The sequence below is a fragment of the Lutjanus erythropterus genome, chromosome 17 (assembly GCF_056507025.1).
Source record: "Lutjanus erythropterus isolate fLutEry1 chromosome 17, fLutEry1.hap2, whole genome shotgun sequence".
Classification (NCBI taxonomy): domain Eukaryota; kingdom Metazoa; phylum Chordata; class Actinopteri; order Lutjaniformes; family Lutjanidae; genus Lutjanus; species Lutjanus erythropterus.
In genome coordinates, this window is record NC_139333.1 from 17884517 (window position 1) to 17907440 (window position 22924).

Here is a 22924-nt window from a genome sequence, read left to right on the forward strand (position 1 = left end):
GACAGATGAGATACATTCAAGAGGTAACAAATTTAAGTTCATCTCCTACACAAACATCTATCTCTCTCTGCAACATAATTCACACTAAACTGTAAAATACAAATCTCAGGTTAAGTAGAATTCACATTGAAGTGTCGATGATTAAAGGCGACCAGAGGAAACATGCAGTACAGTACGTAAAGTGGTTTTTATCTTGGCGGAGGGGTCCCTCGGTGTGGGGACTTATACAGATTTTGGGCTCAGAAATGCTTTGAATGTCAAGAGGTTCCCTCTGAACTCCAGCGTGGACCTTTTTTTTTTTTTTTTGTGGGAGACACTCCGATCACATTCCCATTTAAATAACATACTTTTCTGTTCTTCGACATGCTATGGGTGTCAATCACCGATCCTCAACTAGTAACCTTTTCCATCTCAGGTAAATTTTGTACACAGATTTGAAAAACTGCATGAAAATATGCAGGTTTACAATATTAAATAAAGCAGTATGTTGAGCATTTAAATGAATTGTAACAAGCAGTCTTTCAGTATAAATATTAATTTAAATATATACCATCAGACACCCAATTCCTATTTAATTTATTGCCCCAACAGTTTTAAGAATGCTGATTTATAACATTCACACCATCTTCACATTATGAATCTGGGATCTGGGTTAGCATCCCCTTTAACAACTCCAACAGTTCATCAAACATACTCTGCCCCATCCAAACCGTTCATGTTCGATGCAAAATGTTTTCAGACTTAGAATTACAGACACATACTGACAAGATCTACTGTAAATATTGAGTCCCGTTGTGTTATTGTACAATGAAAATGAAAAACTGTAAAATGTTCTGCAGCTGAATGCACAGGTACTGTGCAGTGACGTTTCACTATCAGGTTTTAATTTCATGCATGTAGTTTTGGTATGTTTTTGATTTTCATCTCCGACACATTCAGTTACCACCAAGTTTTTATTCCCAACCTCCACGTGTCAGAAAAACCTCGTTTTTTTGACACATGAATTAGGGAACAAAGATTGAAATAATGAGGATCCGCTTACTGCTAGTTTTAGGTGTGTTTTTAGGACATTTTATACTGTGATTTTGCCAAAATATTTGCCAAGTTGAAAATCTGAAGTGTTGGATTGCTGTGACCAAGATAAATAAAGAACAAGTAAACCTGACAGCTATGAACTATTATTTTCAGAAACATCACTGCTCCTCACAGCAGTCTGTATTCAGAAGTGAACAAAGGCGAAAGACGGCGTCTCCTTCCTCTCCTTTTCTTGACAGTACAGACATTATCTCATTCTGAGAAGTAGCAAACCTTTACAGACTTGACCTTTAGTTCAGCTGGATTACACAGTGCATATGTACCATTTTATTTTTACCGCACTATGCAGTTCCTTTGTCTTGCAAATGCCCACCAATTGGACTGAAGTAGCTCTCTCAGCAGTGATGCTATAACAGCTTTCATAATACACACACAAAAAAATGGTGGTTATCCCAAATGTCTGCTTTCCCTGAAAGTCATGACCAAAGAGTTTCTGAGCTTGTTGCATTTTAACTTAAGTGGATGTGATGGCTGGTATTATGTATTTTAAGTGCTGTGCTATGTCACATTCATTGAAAAGTGAAAAGAGTGTCACACAAACACAGAGATCAAAGTCACCTCTCATCAAAACCCACGATGAAAAGTGTAACTGAATGCACTTAGATATCAGTGGTTTGAAAGCACTTAACTGTAGATGCGTGTGATTTTAGGCTTTAACTGCACTGGACTTTCAACAGGTACATTTTGCGTTTGCCAAATAGATACTGTTGCACAGCAACTGATTTTTTTTTATATCTTAAACCAGTGACTGTGCAGTAGAACTGAACAAAGCTGTCCAAAAGCAGGTTTAGATTTTGACATCTCTTTTTGTCAATGAAAATCAGGATATGTATGCATTGTGTTGGGACAAATCCTTTCATCTTGTATTACTACATTATTAAATTTGAGGACACCAGAGTGCGTCTGTTAAATGCACTACAAATGAGAGACATTGTTCTTGTGGCCTATGTACAGGGTTTTTAAAATGAGTCTTTCATCAGACTACATTTTGACATTTTTTCTACTGTATGATAGTGGAGCACACTCGAGAGAATACAGCAGTTTTACAAACGAGCAGAAAGAGTCAACATAAAAATGCCTTGTTGTTGGTAACGTTTACCATTATTTTCTATGCATATTTTCACTTGTATAGACGAAAGGCAGCTTGCTTTGTTCAGATTGCTGTAAAAGTGATTCACTAACCTGCTTGAGTATATTTTCTGATAGTTTAAAATTGTGATCATATTAAAACCTCATGAAGTTCCCAAAGAGAGGATGATTCCTAGAGGTACCTCTTCAAAGGACGATACATGTGTTGTATCAGCTGCACAGTTCTAAGACAGGGAGTCGTAGACTGGAACACAAAGGGAAGACTGGCTTTAAGTCTCTTCCGGCTAACAGCTAACAGTTAGCGGCTGTTACACGAAGGCACTTCCTGGTAAAGCTTTCCACAGAGTAGCACCTGGGATTGTTTAGAAGTAACCAGTAGAAGCCCTTTATTGGAAGGAGCCTGGGGTCTGAAAGGTGTCTCAGCAGGTCAGCAGGGTAAAACCTAAGATGTACTGCAGGAGTTTGTTCCGATTGGCCTGAGGTAGAAAGGTGCTGCTCAGCTCCAGAGTGGTCACCCGGTTCTCTCGTCTCTCCTTCAGGACCTACAGAAAAACACAGCATGGGAAGCACATCTTAACTCCAGCTGGAGAAACCTGAGTGCCACCAAACCCTACTTTCTTAACACTGTACTGCAATGGTTCTCAACCTTTTTCTGGCAAGCAACACACCAGAAGCTGAAAAAAAGTCATGCAAACTATTGTTTATTTTCCTTCATACATCATATTCATTCACCTTAGTCTCACGCTCGATTTTTACCCTGGTCATCTATGCCCCACTTGCAGTGGCTGTATGTCCCACCAGTGGGGCATGCCCCAAAGTTTGAGAACCACTGCTATGCTGTATTTTCATACCTATAACAAACCCATAATTTCAAAACAAACACACTCTTACCCCGAGCTCCTTGAAAGTCCTCACTGTGTTCTTAACCAAATAATGAGTTGCACTTTCACCTGGAAAAAAGAGATTACAAAGGGCTTAGAAATGCTAATCAAACCTGCTCATGACTGATACTTTATATCAGAAAATGTTACTTAATTTAATTCATAAATTAAGTTCTTGCACATTTGTGTGGTTAATTAATAACCTTATATAATCAGAGGATGAAACATGGAATTATGCAGTACCTTTTATTTGTTTATTCCAAGTTGAAATTGGATGATGTGTCTTAAATAACTGAAATTTTCCTAAAGTGTACAGTTTGTGGAGAAATGTTGCAGTATTACCATAAGCAGCCACTCCTCTCTCTGTGCGGGTGAGCAGGTATCTGAAGAGCCTCTGAGTGTAGTCAGACTCAGTCATGGGCTGACTCAGACTGTGGACGAAGATTGCGGCCCCGCTGTAGGCCTCCAGCACGGGGCTGACAAGTCGCTGTAGGAAGACGAAGAACTCCTGGTGCTCTGCAGAAACGCTCACCTGAAGGAAATATGAGAGGAGGGAAAGTCAGTCAGAGTTGACGGTTCTGTTGGTTTAAATAAAACTGTTTAAAAAGTATTTTCAAGCCTGACCTTTAGGTAGCGATCTCTCTGCTCCTCTCCAAAGTCACTGTCCTCGTCCTCCTCGTCACTTCTCCAGGAAAGTGGTTCTGGGAACTTTTTGGGCCAAGGTTCGTCAGTCGGACTGGGACTCAGTTCCTCCTGGTCCTCCTGACACACACAAGCACAAAAGAAACCCCACACAAATTAGACCACCACGTCCATGGAAAATATAGTTACAGTTAACAGCACTTCTAAAGATGTTCACCATGAGTCAACCTCCAGCACTGGTCACGGTGGTTACTTTCATTTTTGTCCACTGTCAGTGAGGTTTGTATCTGCAAACTGACCTCTGCTACGTAGAGAACTCCATACTGGATCAGACGGGTCACTGCATCATGAAGAACCTGGTAAATAGTCTGACAGGGCTGCAAGACAGAGAGGAGAGGGAGAGACACACTGTGAAACATGATACACACCATGTAGAGTTGAGTTTTAAGTTTGTTTCAATTCTGGACAGCATCAATAAAAACAAACAAATTTTACAGTTCATTTGACATTCTGAAGGCTAATATTATTAGCAGTGTCTTGCTCTAGCTTTTCATATTTCACTTCAAACACAACAAATAAGCGAACAGAGACATGAATGTAATTGTTTTACAACTTTCAAAATTCCATCTATTTGCTAGACTAAGTTTAGAAAGATGTTGACAATGTGCAGGACTTACTGGTGCCACAGCCACCTCATTGATGAGGAAGTGGGAGAGGCCAGCAGCCTTGCGGATGAGTCTCTCCTGACTGAGAGGGAGACTGCTGGGACCACTGGACTGTTGATCGGATTCTGATTCTGCAATTAGCTCTCGCTGCAGCGACAGGATGCTGCAAGCTGGAGACAAACCATGAAGAAATTTAGTAGAGAAAAAAACTTAATGCAAGATCATCCATACAAAGATGAAACACCATAGAAAGAACAACCTCCAGGCTCAACATACCAATGATTGCATCAGAAATGAAGACATGGAAAAGGCCATTGCTGTAGAAGTTGAGCTCGAAGAGCGCTGGTACAGTTTGGCTGGGCGCAATAGTGAACTCTCCGTTGCGATTTGCACTGCTGGTCACGTTGACACAGTTTCCCAGCAGGTGGAGGGCACGCATGACCACATCTTCGGAGTTCCCCGAAAAACCCAGATCAAAGTCTCGGGACAGGATCTCCTCCTTCATGTTGAAGAAGTCTTCCACCAGTTTGGAGAGCACCACCCCCTGGAGCAACGAGGAGGAAAAACACAGGCTTAAACTATTTGAAAAAAGACACATGGATCATGTCCAGAAATCAGTGACTTAGTACAACAATTCCTTGGGACAGAAAGGCAATTTCAGTGATTGTTTTCTTCTGTCACTTACATCGATGTGCCTGCAGAGGGCAGAGGCCCACCGCTAATGTACAGAGGTGGTGAGAAAGTGTGCTGGAAGAGTGAGATCTCTACTACAGGGAGACATTCATTACTATCATGCAGAGCTTTGTGACATTTGGATCACCTTGGTGTAAGGAAGGGAGCATGATGGGCAAAAAAGAGGAGACAAAGAGGAGAGCAGAGATGTGAAGAAAAAAAGAAAAAGGAAGAGGGATGCAGAATACAGTGGCTAAGCGCCAGGAGAGGATGTGGTAGAGGACATGAAAGACAGCCAGGCTTACCTGTCTGTGTCTGTACAGCAGCAGACAGGCCACAATGTGGGTAGACATGATCGCTGAGGACTTATTAGCCGCTACAAGGGAAGACACAAAAAGGATATGAGCAGCACACAACACACATGACAACATCTGCTGCCTAAACCACTTTGTTTGTCACACAACAATACAAACAAACTAACAGACCGAGGTAGCAGTAGAAGAGCAACTCTCATGTTCTGCGATGTAAAATTACTGATTTGCTCATGTAGTTTGGTTGGTTTGGAGAGAGTGATATTTGGTTTATGTAACAGTGGCTTCCCACCATAAAAAGCTGTCTGATGGCAAAGTAAAGCCTTGGAAATATTCTAAATATAGCTTGCACTTAAAGCGATATTGATTCTTTTAGGTGGACCTTTTTTAAGTGGCTAAAATGCGTTATGCTGCTGACCCTGTCCGCAGCAGTTCATTGCTTAGCTTCTGTGCTGCTACTCCTTTCTGCTTCTCCAAAGTAGGGACATGCTGACCAGCCTCTACTGTGGGTAATACACTGACTATTGATAAGTAAGTACCTCAGACAATGTCACACCAAATATTCCAACTACTCCTTTAACTAAGGCTGACACTAATGCAGCACAGCTGAAAGGCAACAATAAACACTTCTTGAATATTAAAAAAATGCAACATTGATGAAATATTTATTATAAAAAAAGGGATGTGAATAATTAATCATTACTTGTTGTTAAAAATTTATAGGATTAAAAATGTATTAATTGATAATTAATTGATAGTATAAAAATGGCAGTAATTGCACCTCATTCGGGTTATTCTGATTGGCAGAGGCATTTATTGATTAAGAAACCTTTAACTTAAAATGAGGAAAAAAAAGAGAAAAAACAAGAAGAAAATGTGTAATTATAAATCAAGTAATCCACTGATTTTCTTTTAAAAGCCAGAGGCTTAAAAAGACCCAAAAAATTGATTACAATGTTAAAACATATTGAATATGGAAGAGTATAGTGTAGTGTGTGTGTGTGTGTGTGTGTGTGTGTGTGTGTGTGTGTGTGTGTGTGTGTGTGTGTGTGTGTGTGTGTGTGTGTGTGTGTGTGTGTTTGTGTGTGTGTGCGCATGTCTTGGGACAAGGGTTACTAGTGGTCATCTTGAGCACGGTTCAAGTTCAACGGTTTAAAACATTTGTGAGCTCTGGTACTGCATTCCTCCCCTCTCATGCTTCTCTAGCCTCCCCTTCACCCCATTGGCTGAAAACAACATGCCATCCAGTTGGAGGCCCTGTGATTGGCTGTGAGTAAAAAGCAAATAGGCCTGGCATAGGAGAATGCAGCTGAATGAGCTGGGGCGAACCGGTTTTCTGTAGTGCTACCCTGGGGCAAAAAGCCCTGAGTGATGTGAAGCGGATGGACTGATGCTGTGCTGTGTAGGATTTCAATTAATGGAGGCAGAATGATGGATAGCATGTCACGAATGCGGCCTGAGCTCCGGCAAGCAGGTGCACCTTTAACATAGGATGAAAAGGAGATGCGTGCGCAGAGGAGGATAAAAGAGGAATACCTAATACCAGCAAATGTGCATCAAATTTTTAAATAAATTATATGATGATAGGCTACACTAAATAGTGCTAAATGGTGTTTAGCTGAATGAGGAATCCTGTTTGAACAGGACGGTACTGTGATGATTCATCCATCAACAAACTGGAGATTCTTGACAGAGCGGATAAAGATGCCTAAAAACAGTGTAAAACAGTTTTATAGGGTGTAGTAAATCCACTGGCCGTGGTGTTGAGAGTTTCTTACTGAAGAGGACGTGCTTGGCCAGGTTGTTAATAAGCTGTCGTCTCAAGATGTCATCGGGCATCTCCCGGTTCAGCTGCTCCTCCTCCTGCCCCTCAAACAGCTGAACATCAGGTCTGGAAGAAGAATAACTTCACATGTAAATATACTGTTTCACAATTGTCTTATAATGCTAGCCTGATATGGTATGCACAGTTCAACTTTGTTTTAAATCCAGGGTTCAACAGTAAGGATTGTCTGCCTGCCCAAAGTCCATTTTACTTGCCTTTTATACTCCCAGCCCTGTGTACAACCTAGGTTTGGATGGTATTTATTTTTCATACCTGAATACCTTTCAGGGCATTTTACCAGCATATACGGTATGTGATGGTATTTTTGTTTTAAAAGCCTTCTGTATTTGAGGTAATGTGTCCCCTCAGAGTTGCTGTAAGGCAGATGTTATTGCTGCTGGTCTTGCACTACATCTCCTTATTTTTTATTTTCTTATTAAACCTGCCCAGTTAAGAAAGCCCAAGATGCTCGGTTACATTGGTGGCAGTAGTGTTTCTTTACTGTGGACAACTGTTAGTGTGTTCCGTTCAATCATGCTGGTATTCGCGCTTGTTTTCTTAGCTTAGCTTCCTTAGCATAGCCAACCTGCGGTCTTTGTTTTAAGCCTCAGAGGGTGAAAACAAGTTGCGTTGTGGAGACGAAGACCCTTTTAAACCCGGCATTTCGGACACTTGCCCGGAGAGTTGATTTGCCTGCTCCTTTTGCTGGTGAAGGGAGCCAGACTATTCTCGGCTGAGTGGTCAGTTGGAGGTTGCGGTCACAGTGACAGTGGGAAGCGGCATGACAGTGGTGAACTTGTGAGGACATCTACTACTACTTTACTTACGTGCTACAGTGCAGGTCCTCTATAAAACATCTCATAGGGCTTCAAAATACCCTTGTACACTGTAAGACCTTGATATCACCCAAGGTCTGCAAAATAGCTTTATGTTGTAAACAAACTGCTCTTTGTATTTAAATGAACACAAATATGAACTGAAGTATAATTAATATCTTGCCATTACCCTCCTGAACCTGGTTCTGCTCACTTTTACACCCTCTTTTTATTTCCAAGCTTATGACACAGTCACGACAAGTCTCAGCCTACAATGCCACACAGTATATTTTCAAGACAGAACAGTCTACTATTTAGCATATGAGTGTCCTGTAGAGCACTTTTATGAAATAGCAATTGTAATTTACGTCCAGAGGGGTTTTCATTCAGCTCTGCTTGTATGAGTTCTGAACCTGTGACTCCAGACCAGCTGGGATGAAACACTGCTGTCCTTGTGGACGAACTGTATGACTGTATCGGTTTTATTATGAAAGGACAGCACTGAACTGAATGCCCCCAGCCAATGCTAACTCAGGTGCAGTGCTCAGATGTCAGATAACAAAGCCTGCTGTGAAGCAGCAGGAGGGAGAAGTCAAGTTCGTGGCATGACAGTTCATGATATTACAGATGGGACTGTGGGACCGTTGGTGTGCTGGTGTGTGTTCTGGTCAGAGAAGGATATCACTGATTTCTGTGTCTATGTGTCCTTACTGTGCAGAAATAATGGTGGGCATCAAGGTGTGTTCCAGGGACACTGGTGGTGGAATATGGCGGCTTCTCTGGCTGTCCAGGTATTCCTACGTTTGACATGCAGAAGGTTAGTTAGAAATACAGACTTGGCCACAAACTTTCTCCAGCTTAAACTTCACACAAGCCACATTTATTATTTGCTCTGTTAAAGGACCAGTGTGTGGGATTTAATGGCGTCTATCTGTGAGCTTGCAAATTTCAAACACCTCGTCTCATTCCTCCCTTACAAGCGAACCTACAGTGGCCAGTAAACAGTTAATTCTATGGTAACAACACACAAAATAAAACAATCATTACTTTCAGGTGATTAATAACTCATGAAAACATACTAAGGAAGCCTTGTAAGTCTTACACATAGGACTTTTAATAGTTTATCATTATTTTCTTTTTTTGCAATAAATGTGTAAAACCAAAAGACAGCAAGATCATAAGACTGTAAGATTTTAAGACTGCTTTGCTGAAATTAGCTTTTCAACACTTCTTCCCTATATCCAGTTCCACATGTGGCCATAACAGATGTAGCTGTATTTGTATAAAAGCTGATGTAAATCTGTGATTGTTCACCTTTAAGGAGAAGGGCTGGTTGAAGTCAACTCGAACACAACCATAGTTCTTCCTCAGCATCCGGAACACTCCACATGCTATTCCCCACAAACTCTCATTCTTCTTAGGTTTGCCCTGGTGAGTTTAAAGAGTTCAGATGGTAAGAATGAGGACTCAATAATCATCATAACAACATATACTGTTAGACTACACAGTTTTAGTTGTCTGTCCCACTAACAAACAGAACCATTTGTTCCGCCACTTCCCTACAGCTACATTTTCCAACATATTCTTCTTTTGAATGACTGAAGAGAACAGCTTTGTTGCCAAAAGCAAAACAACAGACATCATCCAAGCACTTACCAGCTGCTCGCTATTGTAGTTGCCCTCAATAATACGGTCGTAAGAGATGCCAACAGGCACCACCAGTACGTCTGCGATTGCCCCTGTGCACAGTGTGTCTACCACGATGGACAGCATGCCTGCACGTGCTGGGGACGGCTTACCGCTGCGGGAGCGGGTACCCTCCAGGTAGACCTCCAGAAACTGCTGCTGACGCAACAACTCCTCTGTGTACTGAAGGGAGATTGATAAACACAGAGGCAAATGTTGAAGTGAGAATGGCGGGACAAAGATGAATGGAAAAAGGTGGCATTGGACATCAAAAGTGAGACAAATGTGCATACACTGTGAGTAAAGGTCGTGATATCTCTGATTTTAAAAAACAACATTACAAGGCAGCAGACAAGTAAAGTGAATACGGTGCAGCTGCTGTATACACAGCCTGGATACAAGTTAAAAACTGAGCGGTGGTCACCAACAGTTTGACCCCCAAACACACCACAAAGAGCTGGGCACGTGCCAAGGCTGCCGTGTTGTGTAACGGTACCCCCCTGAGAACAGTATGTACACAGCTGTCTCTTGCTATGTAGACACTTTTGAGAAGAGAAGCTTTGTCCAGAAATGGACTCCAGCCCGTGGCATTTAGCATAAGCTGGGGAGAGGATAGATATCCAAGCTGGGCTGAAATTAGAGCAGCACGTGGCTTTTTATATTGCTTGAACTTCTGCCTGTGAAGGAGTTCAGCTAATTACATTTGTGTGAGTGACACAGGCATGCCAGATTAAAATCTTATCTTTAAGTATTATGAGGTCCACTTTCCACTATTACAGTGGCAAACGTGTACACTCTGTTTGGTATGATGTGTGGTAAAATACTGGAAGTAGTAAGGGACAAAATATAGGTCATCATTTCCAACAGTTGCTCATGTCCTCAGCTGATAAGTCTTATCGTAGGGGAGCAATACACACTTATCTTAGGCGCACAATATACAGTCTTTGTTGCTTTTTGTTGCTCTCAATTCTCTTCCACAAAACTCCAAGTAACAAATCAACAGCACTTCTCAACTCTGATAGATTGGTATAATTAAGCAAACCCACTAAGCAGCAAAGCTATTTAGTAGAAAGCACATTTTGGGGCTTCATGCTACAAGTAGCTTATGATGACAAAGCTTTCATATTAACAGTCATAGTAATTCACATTAGTTGTACTTCAGGTTTTCTCATTAGCAGAAGCTTGTTAAGCCATATTATCCAAATACAAGAACTGAACAAAAGGTTCAGATTCCAGGTTTTAATCAGCGTCTCAATTCACATTCAGTCTATGCAAAAAGTTTTTGCAGGCACGACTTTCTTGAGACACACAAAAAACAGCACACACCAGTGTAGAAATACCACTGTCAATGGAAGGACTTGATTCACCAAAGCAACAACTTTTTACTTTACATTGATTTACACTGAATAGAAAATTCTCTTAAAAATTCTTTTAACAAAGTCTGATCTAGACTCTTAGCAGCCATAGGAGTCCTTCTGTACTGCAGTTACACACCGATACAACCATCAGGTTACACTATGCCTCTTCCTGTGATCATATATGTCATGAAAGACAATGTGTCTAAGCAGGTTAGAAGATGTATGAACCTATCTACTGTCCCAACTAGAGCTGCAACTAATTTAACTGATTAATCGTTTAGTCTATAATATGTCAAAAAAAATGTGAAAAATACTCATCACTATTTCCCACAGCCTCAAGTGATGTCTTTAAATTGCATCTTTTTGTCAAACCAACAGCTAAGAACCAAATGATCCTCCATTTACTAACATGAAGGAAAGCAGCTAATACTCACATTAAAGAAGGTGGAACCAGCATAATATTTGACTTTTTTGCTTGAAAAATGACAGAAAGTAAATAATTTACCAGCTATTTTGACTCAATGATTTGTTTCAATTTACTAATTATTAACTGACTTATCATTGCAGCTCTACTGCCAACAGAGCAAAATTGACAGAACACAGTATGATCTGATCTTAATTTCACAGCATAAGATTTAGAGAAGTTACTTAGATGCTACTGCAGGATAGCAGTTGTTTATAAATATTTTTTAAAATATCTAAAAAGATAAAATGCTCTAATGTGTTAAATTGTGTTAATGTGTTAAAAATGTCAATCTGTGCACAAACTGATTGTACAGTACGTCTAAAAACAAAGTCTAGGACAAGAAAAAAAAGAAGAAGCTAGCCCGGGATAACATTATGTAACACATGCTTTTCACTCCCTGCCACTCTGGAATGAAAAGAGCACACAGAGGAGGAAAGTATAAAGACAACCTGCAGTTACATAATAAATCATGTTAAGAAAAAAAAAACCCTCCTCACATTAAGTGAGTTTAGAAACGGTATGTTAAACCAGTCTCTCCTGTAGAAGACAAATTGACTCTTAGGACTTACTGCATGTAAGAGTGACCTGTACAGAATGTCTTTCTTCCCGTCTCCTGTCTCCTCCATTTTCCGCCGAATGAAGAATCCTCCAAGTTTACGGATGAGGGTGCTGACAACAAATAAAACACAGAGAGTCTGATCAAGTGGCTTCCAAACTAAACTTCTGACACTGGCAGCAGTAGCGTCCTTATTGCATTTAGTTGCCTGCAATTTGGATTCACTGCGGTTAAAGAGGAGTCACTGTATTGTAGTTATTCCTCTTGAAGAATTCTTATTATTGTGAATATTCAATGTGATTCAAACAACAGAGAGTTGCTGACAGCTGAACATAAGTGACTCCCTATAATTTGGAAAAATGCTTGTTTGCAACCTATTCAAGGCTTTACTAACAGAATTCTACTATTTTTTGTTCCCAACCTGTCAGCTGTGTACCTCTATATCTGTATAATATTCTTTTGAAGTAGTTTTTCAAAAACATTTTTACACATAAGCATCCATGTTCTAATATAGATCAGTATTAGAACCTCACCTACTATTTGAAGTAGGTGAAAGCCTGTTCAAACCAAACATTCATGATGAGACGAGTTGAAATTTGCAACAATCAGGAATGTAGACTTTTGTAAATTAATGGCTACTGCAGCAACAAATTAAATTTATGAAAAACAAAAACAAACTGGAGTATCTCCACTATGACTTAATTGAAATGGACAAGAGACCAAACTCTTATATGTAGTCTGTGTTGAGATGGTGCAAATACTTTTAAAACATAACCAGTGTCTTTCACATAACTACATGTTAAAAACTGACTACATCAAATTATTCCAAGGAACATGCATGACGTGGTCAATATCTTTTTGGGATCCCTGGCTGAGAAAAAATGAGAACACTTGGTCTAGAGGAGCTGGTGTCATTTCAACCAAGTGACAGTTTGTCGCAGGCGATGCCATCAGCCAGCTCGAGTTGAGCTGAGAATGGCCAGTTTAGATTACAACTTTTTCTGGCAACTAAAACCATTTCATCTCATCATAAATCTTTGATCTGAAGTGGGCTTTAGGATAAAACACGTTCATAACCTGTTGTCAGGCTGGCTACCTGGCCATTAATATTCCCTCAGTGTTGATCTTTAATCTCACTCTTTAGTTCAGCTTTAACTCCTCTCTGATCTATTTCCAAAGAATTTCCTTTCTTGTGATATCAAACTGATCTACATGCTTAAGCAGAAATACACTTTATTGCCAGATCAAACTTGACATGAGCCTTCATGGGCCTTTTACCTGAGGATGGGGATGCTTAGGTTGTTTCCAGCAGCAATGTGTGGTGCTTTGATGTTGTGACAGAACAGGATCAAGGTGATGAGCAGGTAGTCGATGTGGGATTTGTGAACAGGCAAGAAGACCATGGGCACATTTTGCTGTAAAGACATGAGATGATTATAAAATAAACTAGTTAGTGGTTTAAATGACAAAGGATATATAGTACAAGAGCAAAGTTTTATCTTAAATTTGATCCTCTAATCTGACATATAAAGTGCAGATATACCAGATATACATTTGCCATATATTCAGCCAAAATGTATTATTTCAGCTGTATGATCACTATTCAAGACTGCACTGATAATGAAAGCATAGCCAAGAGTAAGTAAGATTGTTACCATGACACACAGAAAGCCTTATTAGCATGTTATCATGTCAGTTAGTGAAATGTACTTGCAGAGTGCCCGTTCAACACAGCTTTTAGCTGTCACAAATATGCGCATTAGATCATGTTGTGGCAGTATTATCCATCTTCTTTGTGAGTGAAATTGCTGCTGACCTCTGTAGCAGCTTTCTTGACCATTTCCAGCTGGCCCTTGTGGATCTGGATGCTCCAGAAGAAACCATTAAAGAGCCTCAGGAGGACCCACCCTGTCAGCCTGAACAAAAAGACCAGAGTGAGGATGTGAAACAGAAACAAAGAATCCAAAACTGTAGCCGTAGCACAGTCTAGTCGGGTAACATAAACAGGCCATGCACATATTCTGTGCACTAGAAATGCACCTTCTTATGAAAAATAAACCAAAGTAAGATTTCTGATATACAATGTGTACCTGATGAAAGGTGGTGAAATGTTCGCCACCATCTCCTGAAGGAAGGCCCTGGCTTTCTGCTTCACTTTACTGACAGCCTTCTGTTCCAGGCCAGGCTGGCTGGCTGCAGTGTCCACATCTGTGGCAACGTTCACAATAGCACTCTCCACCCTGCGATGGACAAAAGTACAGCACAAACATAAAGCTGCATCTTCAAACCTATGAACACCATCATACAAAACATTTGAGAGCAGCATTCTATCTGCAACTGGGTCATTATTCAAAATCAAAATTTCACTTAATCTGGTCTCCTTTTGTACACTTTATCCCTGACTGTCATTAGTTGAGCGTTTCCATTCTCTATATAGTTCAATAATGCTAATGTTTCCCACGTTTGGGGGCACAGTTGGGGGCACAAATGTCTCAGGTTACGTTAAGCCTTACTTGCTGTTGTTGAGCACGTTGTCCACCACGTTCCTGGTGAACATGTCCTTGTTGACATCTCTCTCCATGACAAACAGCACATAACTCAGCCTGCGTGCCAGCCAGCCCCGCTGTCTGCATGAGCACACACAGATACACATGTGTACCGTTATATACACAAGAACATGTAAGAAGAAAATACATTCAAAAAATATACTCTCAGCATGGCTACACTAATCAATATATTGACAGTACACATCAGTATATTGACATTACAAGAAAGTTTTGGTGGGACATGATGTAATTATCTGTGGCAACATTAGGGCTGCAGCTAATGATTATTTTCATCATTGATTTATCTGCCATTATTTTCACACTTAATTGTTTACATGATAAAATGACAAAAAAATTGTGAAAAAGTATTATCATAACTGGCAAAGAAAAGCTGCAAATCCTAACATTTACTAAACTGGAACCAGTAAATGTTTGCTCAAAAAATGAGTGAAACAATTAATCGATTATCAAATTAGCAGGCGACTAATTTTCTTACGACTGACTAATTGATTAATTGACCAATCCCTGCAGCTCTACACAACATTTGATCAAAATCTCTCTAACAAAGGAAAAAGGGTATAGTTTAACTGGTCAGTTAGAGGACTGCCAGACTGTTGAGACAAAACTTGATCTTTGTTGGTTTGACTGATTTCCTGGTAATTTAACACATTTTCAGGAACCAGAGATCAGCTGTGGCTCACATATCCATTACACACAGTTTTCTAAGTGACAGCAATGGCTGTGTTAAAGTCAGCGTTGTTCCATCTTGCTGAGCTTATAGATAACACAATGGTGAGCGTCTTAGATAAAACTAACAATACTAACCTCTCTAATTGTCCCATTTTGGCTCCACAACGTCTCTGTCTACATGCTAATGCAATGCACAATAAACTGGATATAACCTTATTTCAGTGTGCATTTGGAGAATGATGGTAAATAGCCTTTATTCAGGTGCCTCTGTCCAAAAGGATTGCCTTCAACTTAGAAAAAGCAAACAAGATTTAAAGCAAGCGCTTATTTATATTGTTTGCTGTTGAGGTATTGAGGTGTCTTACTGCTAAGGTCAGTCACTGGATGCATGCGGCTGGTGTCCGAACACTTTAAATTATTCATCCGTCTACCTTTCCACTGGTTCACCGATGGGTCCTCTGGACTTAAAGCCATTTATTATACACAGCGTGTTAGGGAGGCCCTCACCTATCTTAACTGCACTGCACTGATCATACAATAAAGGGGCACTCAGAGTTGTTGCTCTTGTAGCAAGGTGCAATTTAACGGTCATCAGATGCCGAAGCAACACATGAAAGCCAACCAGCCCAACGTGTAGTTTTGAAACATGACTATGTTTCTCTTTCCACGCTGATGGACTAGGATGGAAGTGATACTATGATGGAGTAGATTTTGTTTACCTGGTGTGAGTCTCATTGATGTAGATGACGTTGCGCAGTCCCAGAGATGGAATACTGGTGTTGAACAGTCTCTCCTGGAACCCAAACAAAAATGATTATTATGAAGAATATAGATGAGAACTTTCATCATCGATATAGATTCAATTTAGAGCCTTAGAGACAGTGATGGGTTTGTAACTGTAAGGAAAACGCATAAAACTATACTGAATTTTATTTTATTGTCTTTGGTGAATACTTTGTTCATTTGCAAGCAGTACAGATTGGAAACATCAGCATAACTTGAATCATCAACAAAGAGTAGATACTTCATCAGCTACAACAGGCCCATTCAGTTACTTTTTCAGAAGGACCAGATCTGAAAAAAGTTAAGTGCTAAGGGGCCAAATGTTTATATTTTTTATGTCTGACTACGTCTGATTTATGAATTTAAATATGTAAAAAAATGCACATTTTTATGTTTTTCTCCAGCTTAATAATTTTCACAGTTGGAAAGGAAATGTACAAGAGTGCAGGAAAAAATATTGCACATTTGTGACTAAAAGCAGCTTGTAGTTTTAATAACGATAATGTTACATCGGACATCTTTTTTCATTCATTTTGACTTTCTTAAATTCCCTCTACTTAAACATCCTGAGTTAAATCATTTTAAAATAAGAAGTGTGGCTGTGCAGACTTAACCAATGGATAGGCGAATTAGCCTGCTAATAAAATGATGATCTTCTAATTATCACTGTAAACGCCTTGTTGGATTTGGCCCCCAGGCCGCCAGTTGAATTAGCCTGAACTAAAGTATCTACTCTGTCAAAACAGGAGGTATGTCCAGGCTATTTATAATTTTTGAGTTTCCAGTAAATAACAAGAAGATACAAAGGTCTGGAAAGGAATATAAGGTTCTATAATTTATGCAAAGTAACTGCCTAGGGGAGGAATGTCATATTTGGTTTGAATGTAAATATACAAGCACTGCTGAGAATAGAAAAAGGTACCTGCCAAAATGCTTTGCAAACCTTATATCTAGGTTTTAACTTACATTGTTATTGCAGACAGATAAAATAAGGGTTTCATGTCAACTAGGTGCATTTTTGAGTAATGTTCTGCCTCTGTTTAAATGACTTTGTGCTAAAGGTCTGTTCTTATTGATTACCACAGTACTGCTGTTTTGTTTTATGTTTGTACTCCATATCACAATATGTGGTCTTGATTAAGTCAAATCTAAATATGGATTCCAGATGTGCAATCATTACAGAACCAAACAAGTCAGCATTGTCGTATCTTGAGATACTGTGTCAGATCATCCTAAAAATTACACAAACTCAGTCTGGTCTAATTTTGCTTTGACTGTTATTGATACAGTAGTTCAGAAGAAACTGTCACTCTGCTGCTGTTTTACTATCTTTTCAGAGATTAATGTGAACTTCTTGTGTCTCCAACCAGCCACAACAAATTGTTTGTGGCAGGTGCTGTACACTGCATACTGATGCTTTTCTTCTTAATCATAAACATTTACATTAGAACAAATAAGACCTGGGACCGAACCAGACTTTGGCAAATGAACTCATGCTAAAGTTAATTAGCTGTAGTGTAACTTTACCCAGCTCTGTGGTGTACAGGAGTGACAGCAGCGGCCCACAAAGGGCCTCTTTCTGTTCAGCAGACCCTCCTTCCACGTGCTGGTAACACAGCGCAGGACCGAAGGGCTGGTGCTGCGGTCCTTGAAACACATCCACACACGAAAATCGTTGAAGGTAAAGGAATAATATAACATACAAGAAAGGAATGTTCAATGGAGGATATGTCTGCTAGTAATGATTAAACATTTATTATGACAGAACATGCGATACTGATCCTACTGTATAAAAGCATTATGAAGATAAATTGTTGATCTGGATCTGTGGCTTACCGAGTCTTCATTAGGATGTTTCCAGCGGTTACTCCACTGCTCTCCATTGTTGACCTGCAGCAACAAGCCATCTGACACCTCCATATTCTCTGCTGTCCTTTCCTCTCCTCTCCCTCAGGATCACACACCACTCGCTGGCAAGCTGTCAAAACACAGAGATATCATGTCATATCATGTCATATCGTATCATATCTTCTACCTTACATTAGACAATATTTCATGCCACTTGGCAGATCAAATCAGATCATACTTGAAGAAACTGACAATAAAACAATTTGTCAATTAATCGATTAGTGGAGCACAAGAAAACTAATCCCAAACTGTTTTAGTAATTGATTCAGTGTTTTTTTCTAGCAAAAAAGTTTTAACAAATGCTGATTTCAGCTTCTTAAACATAAGGATTTGTTGCTTTTCTTTGTCATTTATTTATATATTTTGGTGAAAAGATACTATTTGAAGACATCACTTTGGGCTCTGGGAAACTGTGATTAACATTTTTCACTTTTTTTTTTGGACATTTTATAAACTTAATGATTAATTGTGAAAACAATCAACAGATTAATCAATAATGAAAATAACTGCAAATTGCAGCCCCACTACTGACTAAAGGCAGATTATTGCATATTTAGAAATGAACTGAGTTGCTAGCAAAACCTGATCACCTAATTATTTCATTTTCACATCTAGATGTTTGCTTTTACCAAATTAACTCACTTCCTGTTAGTCTTAGCGAGCTGGTACCGCTTTCTAAACCGGATTAGTGTGAAAATAACAAGATGCTCAAAACTTACTAGAATACAGATTAGTACATACATATTTAGCTTTGAATGTATCATGTCTTAGACTAATAAGTGACAGAAATCTTTGGTGCAAAAATAACTTGTACAACAATCTTCAGATTTCTTCTCGACAAAGACATTATTACTGGTTCTGTAAAATCTACATGTAGCTCTCCACATGCGGCACCATCTGCCTCAGGTAAGCGTTTTGAGTGCATAAACATGAACCAGCCTCACTTCAACAGGAAAGCCAAATAAAATACAAATGTATGCCCCTCCCACATGATGCATCACCTTGCAATTATGAGTTGGGTTCAACACCGGTTTGCTCTAGTTAGACCAGATTTTCTGTTCCACTTGTCTCCAAATGCTTTGGATACAACTAGTGGGCTGTCTGCTGTGGTTCATAACTAACAACAAACCATAGCAGAAATTATTATACATTACTCACTCAAACATCTGAGACTGAACCACCTTTGAGAACAAACAGGTGACAGTCCTACTTACAAGTCTGGAGCAATTTATTCATGCTGGTTTAACTTTGGCCCTCCTTCATACACACTCAAACATCATCTCACCATTTGTTTACTTGTTGAGGTTTCACTTATGCTAGTAAGCTATTTCAAATACCCATAAACCACAGTTCATGAGTAGGAGGAAGGGTTCCTCATTTAAGAGCCACTCAACCATCAAACAACTTCCATATATATTAATCATGACTGTTCACACACATTTGATTTCGACTGACAGAAAATGTGTTTCAAATGTACAGAAGCTGAACTCTAATGAACTTATTCAAACTAAATTCTTCCTTCCTAAAGATAAATATTAATAAAAAAAAAAGCCCTCAATGATGCTGCCATCATAGCAAGCAACAAATAAATGTTTTCTTTTTATCCATGTTAGTTGCAGTTACATAAAACTTGCAGGTTTCCATTACAGTAACACTGATCAGTTTATCACAAGTCAGATGGTTTTCCTGCGAGTACACAGCACTTGAACTGATGGACTAGAGCAGGTACCTCTAGAAATCACACCTCATCAAGTTGTGCAGCTCAACTATATATAATACTGAGGAACCTGGATACAGTCCGGACGAAGTTTGGGATGAGTCGCTCTTGTATTCACCGTAGCTCTATAAATATCTGTTATTGGTAAGTTAACGATTAGATCATTATTCAAAATCTGTATTGTAGTCAGTACTGACTCTGATTAGGGCTGGGCTTTGCTAGGGAAGAACTGAGGCTATTTCTTAAACATTTCAAAGGGAATTCATTTGTCTAATAATTATGATCCCTCCAAAGTGACACTATGTTTTTGCTGAATATTATCTGTAAACTTGAAAAGTTATTTTGTAATACTTTAACTGTTTACATGTTGTAAAACTGATTTATTTTGCTGATGTTTCACGATGATGTTCTGGCGATTAACACACTTTAAAATACTATTTCAAGTCATGTGGCCAACATCACACATTCGGTCCCACAGCATACTGGTCACTGTCTTGTCAACCTTTTATTATAATGGAGGTGTGCAGCGTCTGGGGCCCAAATACCTACAAAGACAATAGAAAACTTTGACATTGCCCCACTCTGTCTGTTGTTTCCCCAGTTGCTTTCTGTCTGCTTATAAGCAGGTGAATGAGGTGGTCACTCCAATGGGGCTTGGTTCATTTGTTCCCACATTCTGAACATTTCAGTGATGGTTGAAAGACACTTGCCTGGAGCCCTGCTCAGTAAGCGCACATGGGAACAACAGGCCATAAGTAACATCTCCTCCAACATGTAACTTGTGATATTTTAAATGAGAACAGCTTTTATGAAAACGCAAAGAGAGCACAAAGGTAATTAACAGAAAACACCACAGCCAGAGCCTCTTATTAGTTTGGAAATAGGTTAGTGAGCCATTTAATGAATGAATGGTTTTACACCAAACATTGTAGGGTATGTGTGTCACTTAAGAACAGGGTGGATCAATCTTTTTGTGAGTAATACCTCTGAGAGAGCTGGCAGATATGTGGGCCTCTTGGCTAAATGTTCCTGCCAAACTAGTATCCAGTGGAGGCTGAATGCACTTTCAGCCATTGCCCTGTGGTATTGTTATGGTGGGAGTAGGTGATAGGCACACTGATGAGCGGAACTTTCAAAAGGGTCAATGCCCGAGAGTACTCCTCTTGATGGGGTGACTTTGTTGGAAGCATAACAAAGAAGATGGAGAATGAGGAGCCGTGGGGATTAGGTAACACTAACAGGTGAAGGTATCCATAATCAAGTTTCCATGCAAGCAAATATAGTGACTAACGTAGGGTAGTAAGGCTATATTGTCACTGACATTGTTTTTTAATCTTTATATAGACAAATTTTCATCCAACTAATTTTGATTATGTGTGGTTATGAGTAGCTACTTTTATTTTTATTTCATTAGAAGGAAAGCAGAAACTTACTAATAAAAGGACACTTTTATAAGTCTGCATTTTCTTTGTTTGGTATTATAAATCCCTGCTCAATGCATAAAATACATTATTCTTTATTTATTTATTATATTTTGTATAAATAATCTTAATCTGGAAAGCAACTAAAGATACAAAAAATATGTAGTAGAGTATAAAGTACAATATTCCCCTCTGAAATGTAGTGGTCTAAAAGTAGGAAGTAGCAGGAAATGTAAATGCTCGAAGTAGAAGTGCGTCAAAGTTTTAATTTCGTATAGTAATTGAGTATGCTAAATGTACTTAGTTACTTTTTGTTTTTAATTATTTTATTGTGCTGCCCACATACCAAGAAAAAAAACATGGCAGTACCACAATTTGCAAATCATTAAATCATTCTGTCCAAATAGCAGTATTCATTTCTAAAGCTGGTATCAGACAGATCATCTCCCACTAAATCACGTTATTTATTTTTTAGATTATAAAAGTGTCACGGCTCATACACACGGTTCATGACCAGGGTAGGTTAATCCGCCTCACACGATCCAAGCTGTCTGCAAAAAGCAGGTCAAACAGAAGAAGTCTCTATGTGACAGATGGGGCGTGTAGATAACTAGCAGTGCAGACAACAATGGCACAAAACAGGCAGCCTGATGTCTGGCTTGACCACAAAGTAACGCTGTTTTGTTTGGCTAACGTCACAGTCTTCTCATCATGCTTGGTTAAGTGGCTCGTGTATTTCGATTTGCAGGTTTTGTGTTAAGTTATTAAACGATGACTTGCCGTTGCCGTTTCTGCCATCGTCTCCTGCACACTGCATGGCATGCTGCCCAGCCTCATGAGACGAACCTGACGGTAGAGCTTAAAGAACTCGCGATACCTGATTTTAGAATGGACTCCATTCAGCCTGACGTTAGATACTTTAATGAGCAAGCGGTTAACGTTAAATCAATTAGCTAGTCAATTTCACTGGGGCAGACATGGCGAACCAAGGTTAGATGTTAAATCCCATGCTGTCAAGGGTCCTTTTGAACTCAATGTCAATGTAAAGTTGACCGGCTAACATGAGGTTATGCCACTAAAATCGGCCGATATATTGGCTTAGCTTTACCAGTCACATCTGTATCAACCACGTCGTGTGAGCTAATGATACAGTATAGTTACTGTTTCCATGACAATAACGCCCGGCATTAGTAACAGTTACTTCGGTGTTGGCGATGTAGCTAGCAGCACTAGCTCGCTAATAGCCAGGCTCGCGAGAACAAAATCTCACTTACCTTGGATGTTGTGGCTGACTCATATCTCAAAAATAAATTAACCAAGTCGACAAAACTGCAGCCAGCCCTTGGGTTCTTCAGTGCCCTTCTGTGTCCCTACACCAGCTCCAGTCTCCTCAGAGGACTGGACGGTACAGCTCTGACAGTCAAAAAAAAATGTGTGACAGGAGGCAGGACCGCTCGTGTTTTGGTACAGCGGCAAACTGCCAGCAGTGCTCCAGACCCGCGAAGGATCTCGCGAGAGTGACTATTCCAACCCAAACCACTATCTTTTCCTAACCCTAATCAAGTATTTTCTGTCCCTAGAACTACCTGGATTTCCAGATTATAAAACACCTATATTTTGCAAAAGATACAGAACAAGCAACGATACACCTTGCATAAAACTCGCGAGAGCTCTACATATGAAGGGTTCCCTTCTACACACGACCGCAACTGCAATTTTTTTGCGGTTGTCTTGAGGGGAACCCCAGAACTACGAAAGATCTCGCGAGTGTGATCATTTTATCCCAAACCACGATTTT

At 39.7% G+C, this 22924-nt stretch overlaps 1 protein-coding gene across 1 annotated transcript; it reads right to left on the reverse strand.

Annotated features, from left to right (window-relative positions):
- Positions 1-1105: 1105 nt before the first annotated feature.
- Positions 1106-22611, reverse strand: gpam (glycerol-3-phosphate acyltransferase, mitochondrial). Its single transcript, XM_084740637.1, has 21 exons — positions 22401-22611; positions 17917-18058; positions 17608-17727; positions 16017-16090; positions 14575-14688; positions 14152-14301; positions 13878-13977; positions 13340-13476; positions 12075-12174; positions 9652-9864; positions 9310-9423; positions 8707-8792; positions 7134-7246; positions 5350-5420; positions 4649-4916; positions 4385-4542; positions 4007-4084; positions 3690-3827; positions 3408-3597; positions 3076-3134; positions 1106-2726 (listed from the first exon to the last, which is right to left on the reverse strand). Exons 2-21 carry the CDS (start codon positions 17998-18000, stop codon positions 2604-2606), a joined length of 2490 nt encoding a protein of 829 aa, XP_084596763.1. The 5' UTR covers positions 18001-18058; positions 22401-22611; the 3' UTR covers positions 1106-2603.
- Positions 22612-22924: the final 313 nt, after the last annotated feature.

Bases quoted from the DNA above. Each gene is read 5' to 3' on its own strand.
- gpam (XM_084740637.1), bottom strand. From the start codon at position 18,000: ATGGAGGTGTCAGATGGCTTGTTGCTGCAGGTCAACAATGGAGAGCAG. The intron at 16,091-17,607 runs GTAAAGTTACAC...TTTGGGTTCCAG, and splicing joins CCTGTACACCACAGAGCTGG to GAGAGACTGTTCAACACCAG. The intron at 7,247-8,706 runs GTAAGGACACAT...TTCTTCTTCCAG, and splicing joins CCCACCATTATTTCTGCACA to ACCTGATGTTCAGCTGTTTG.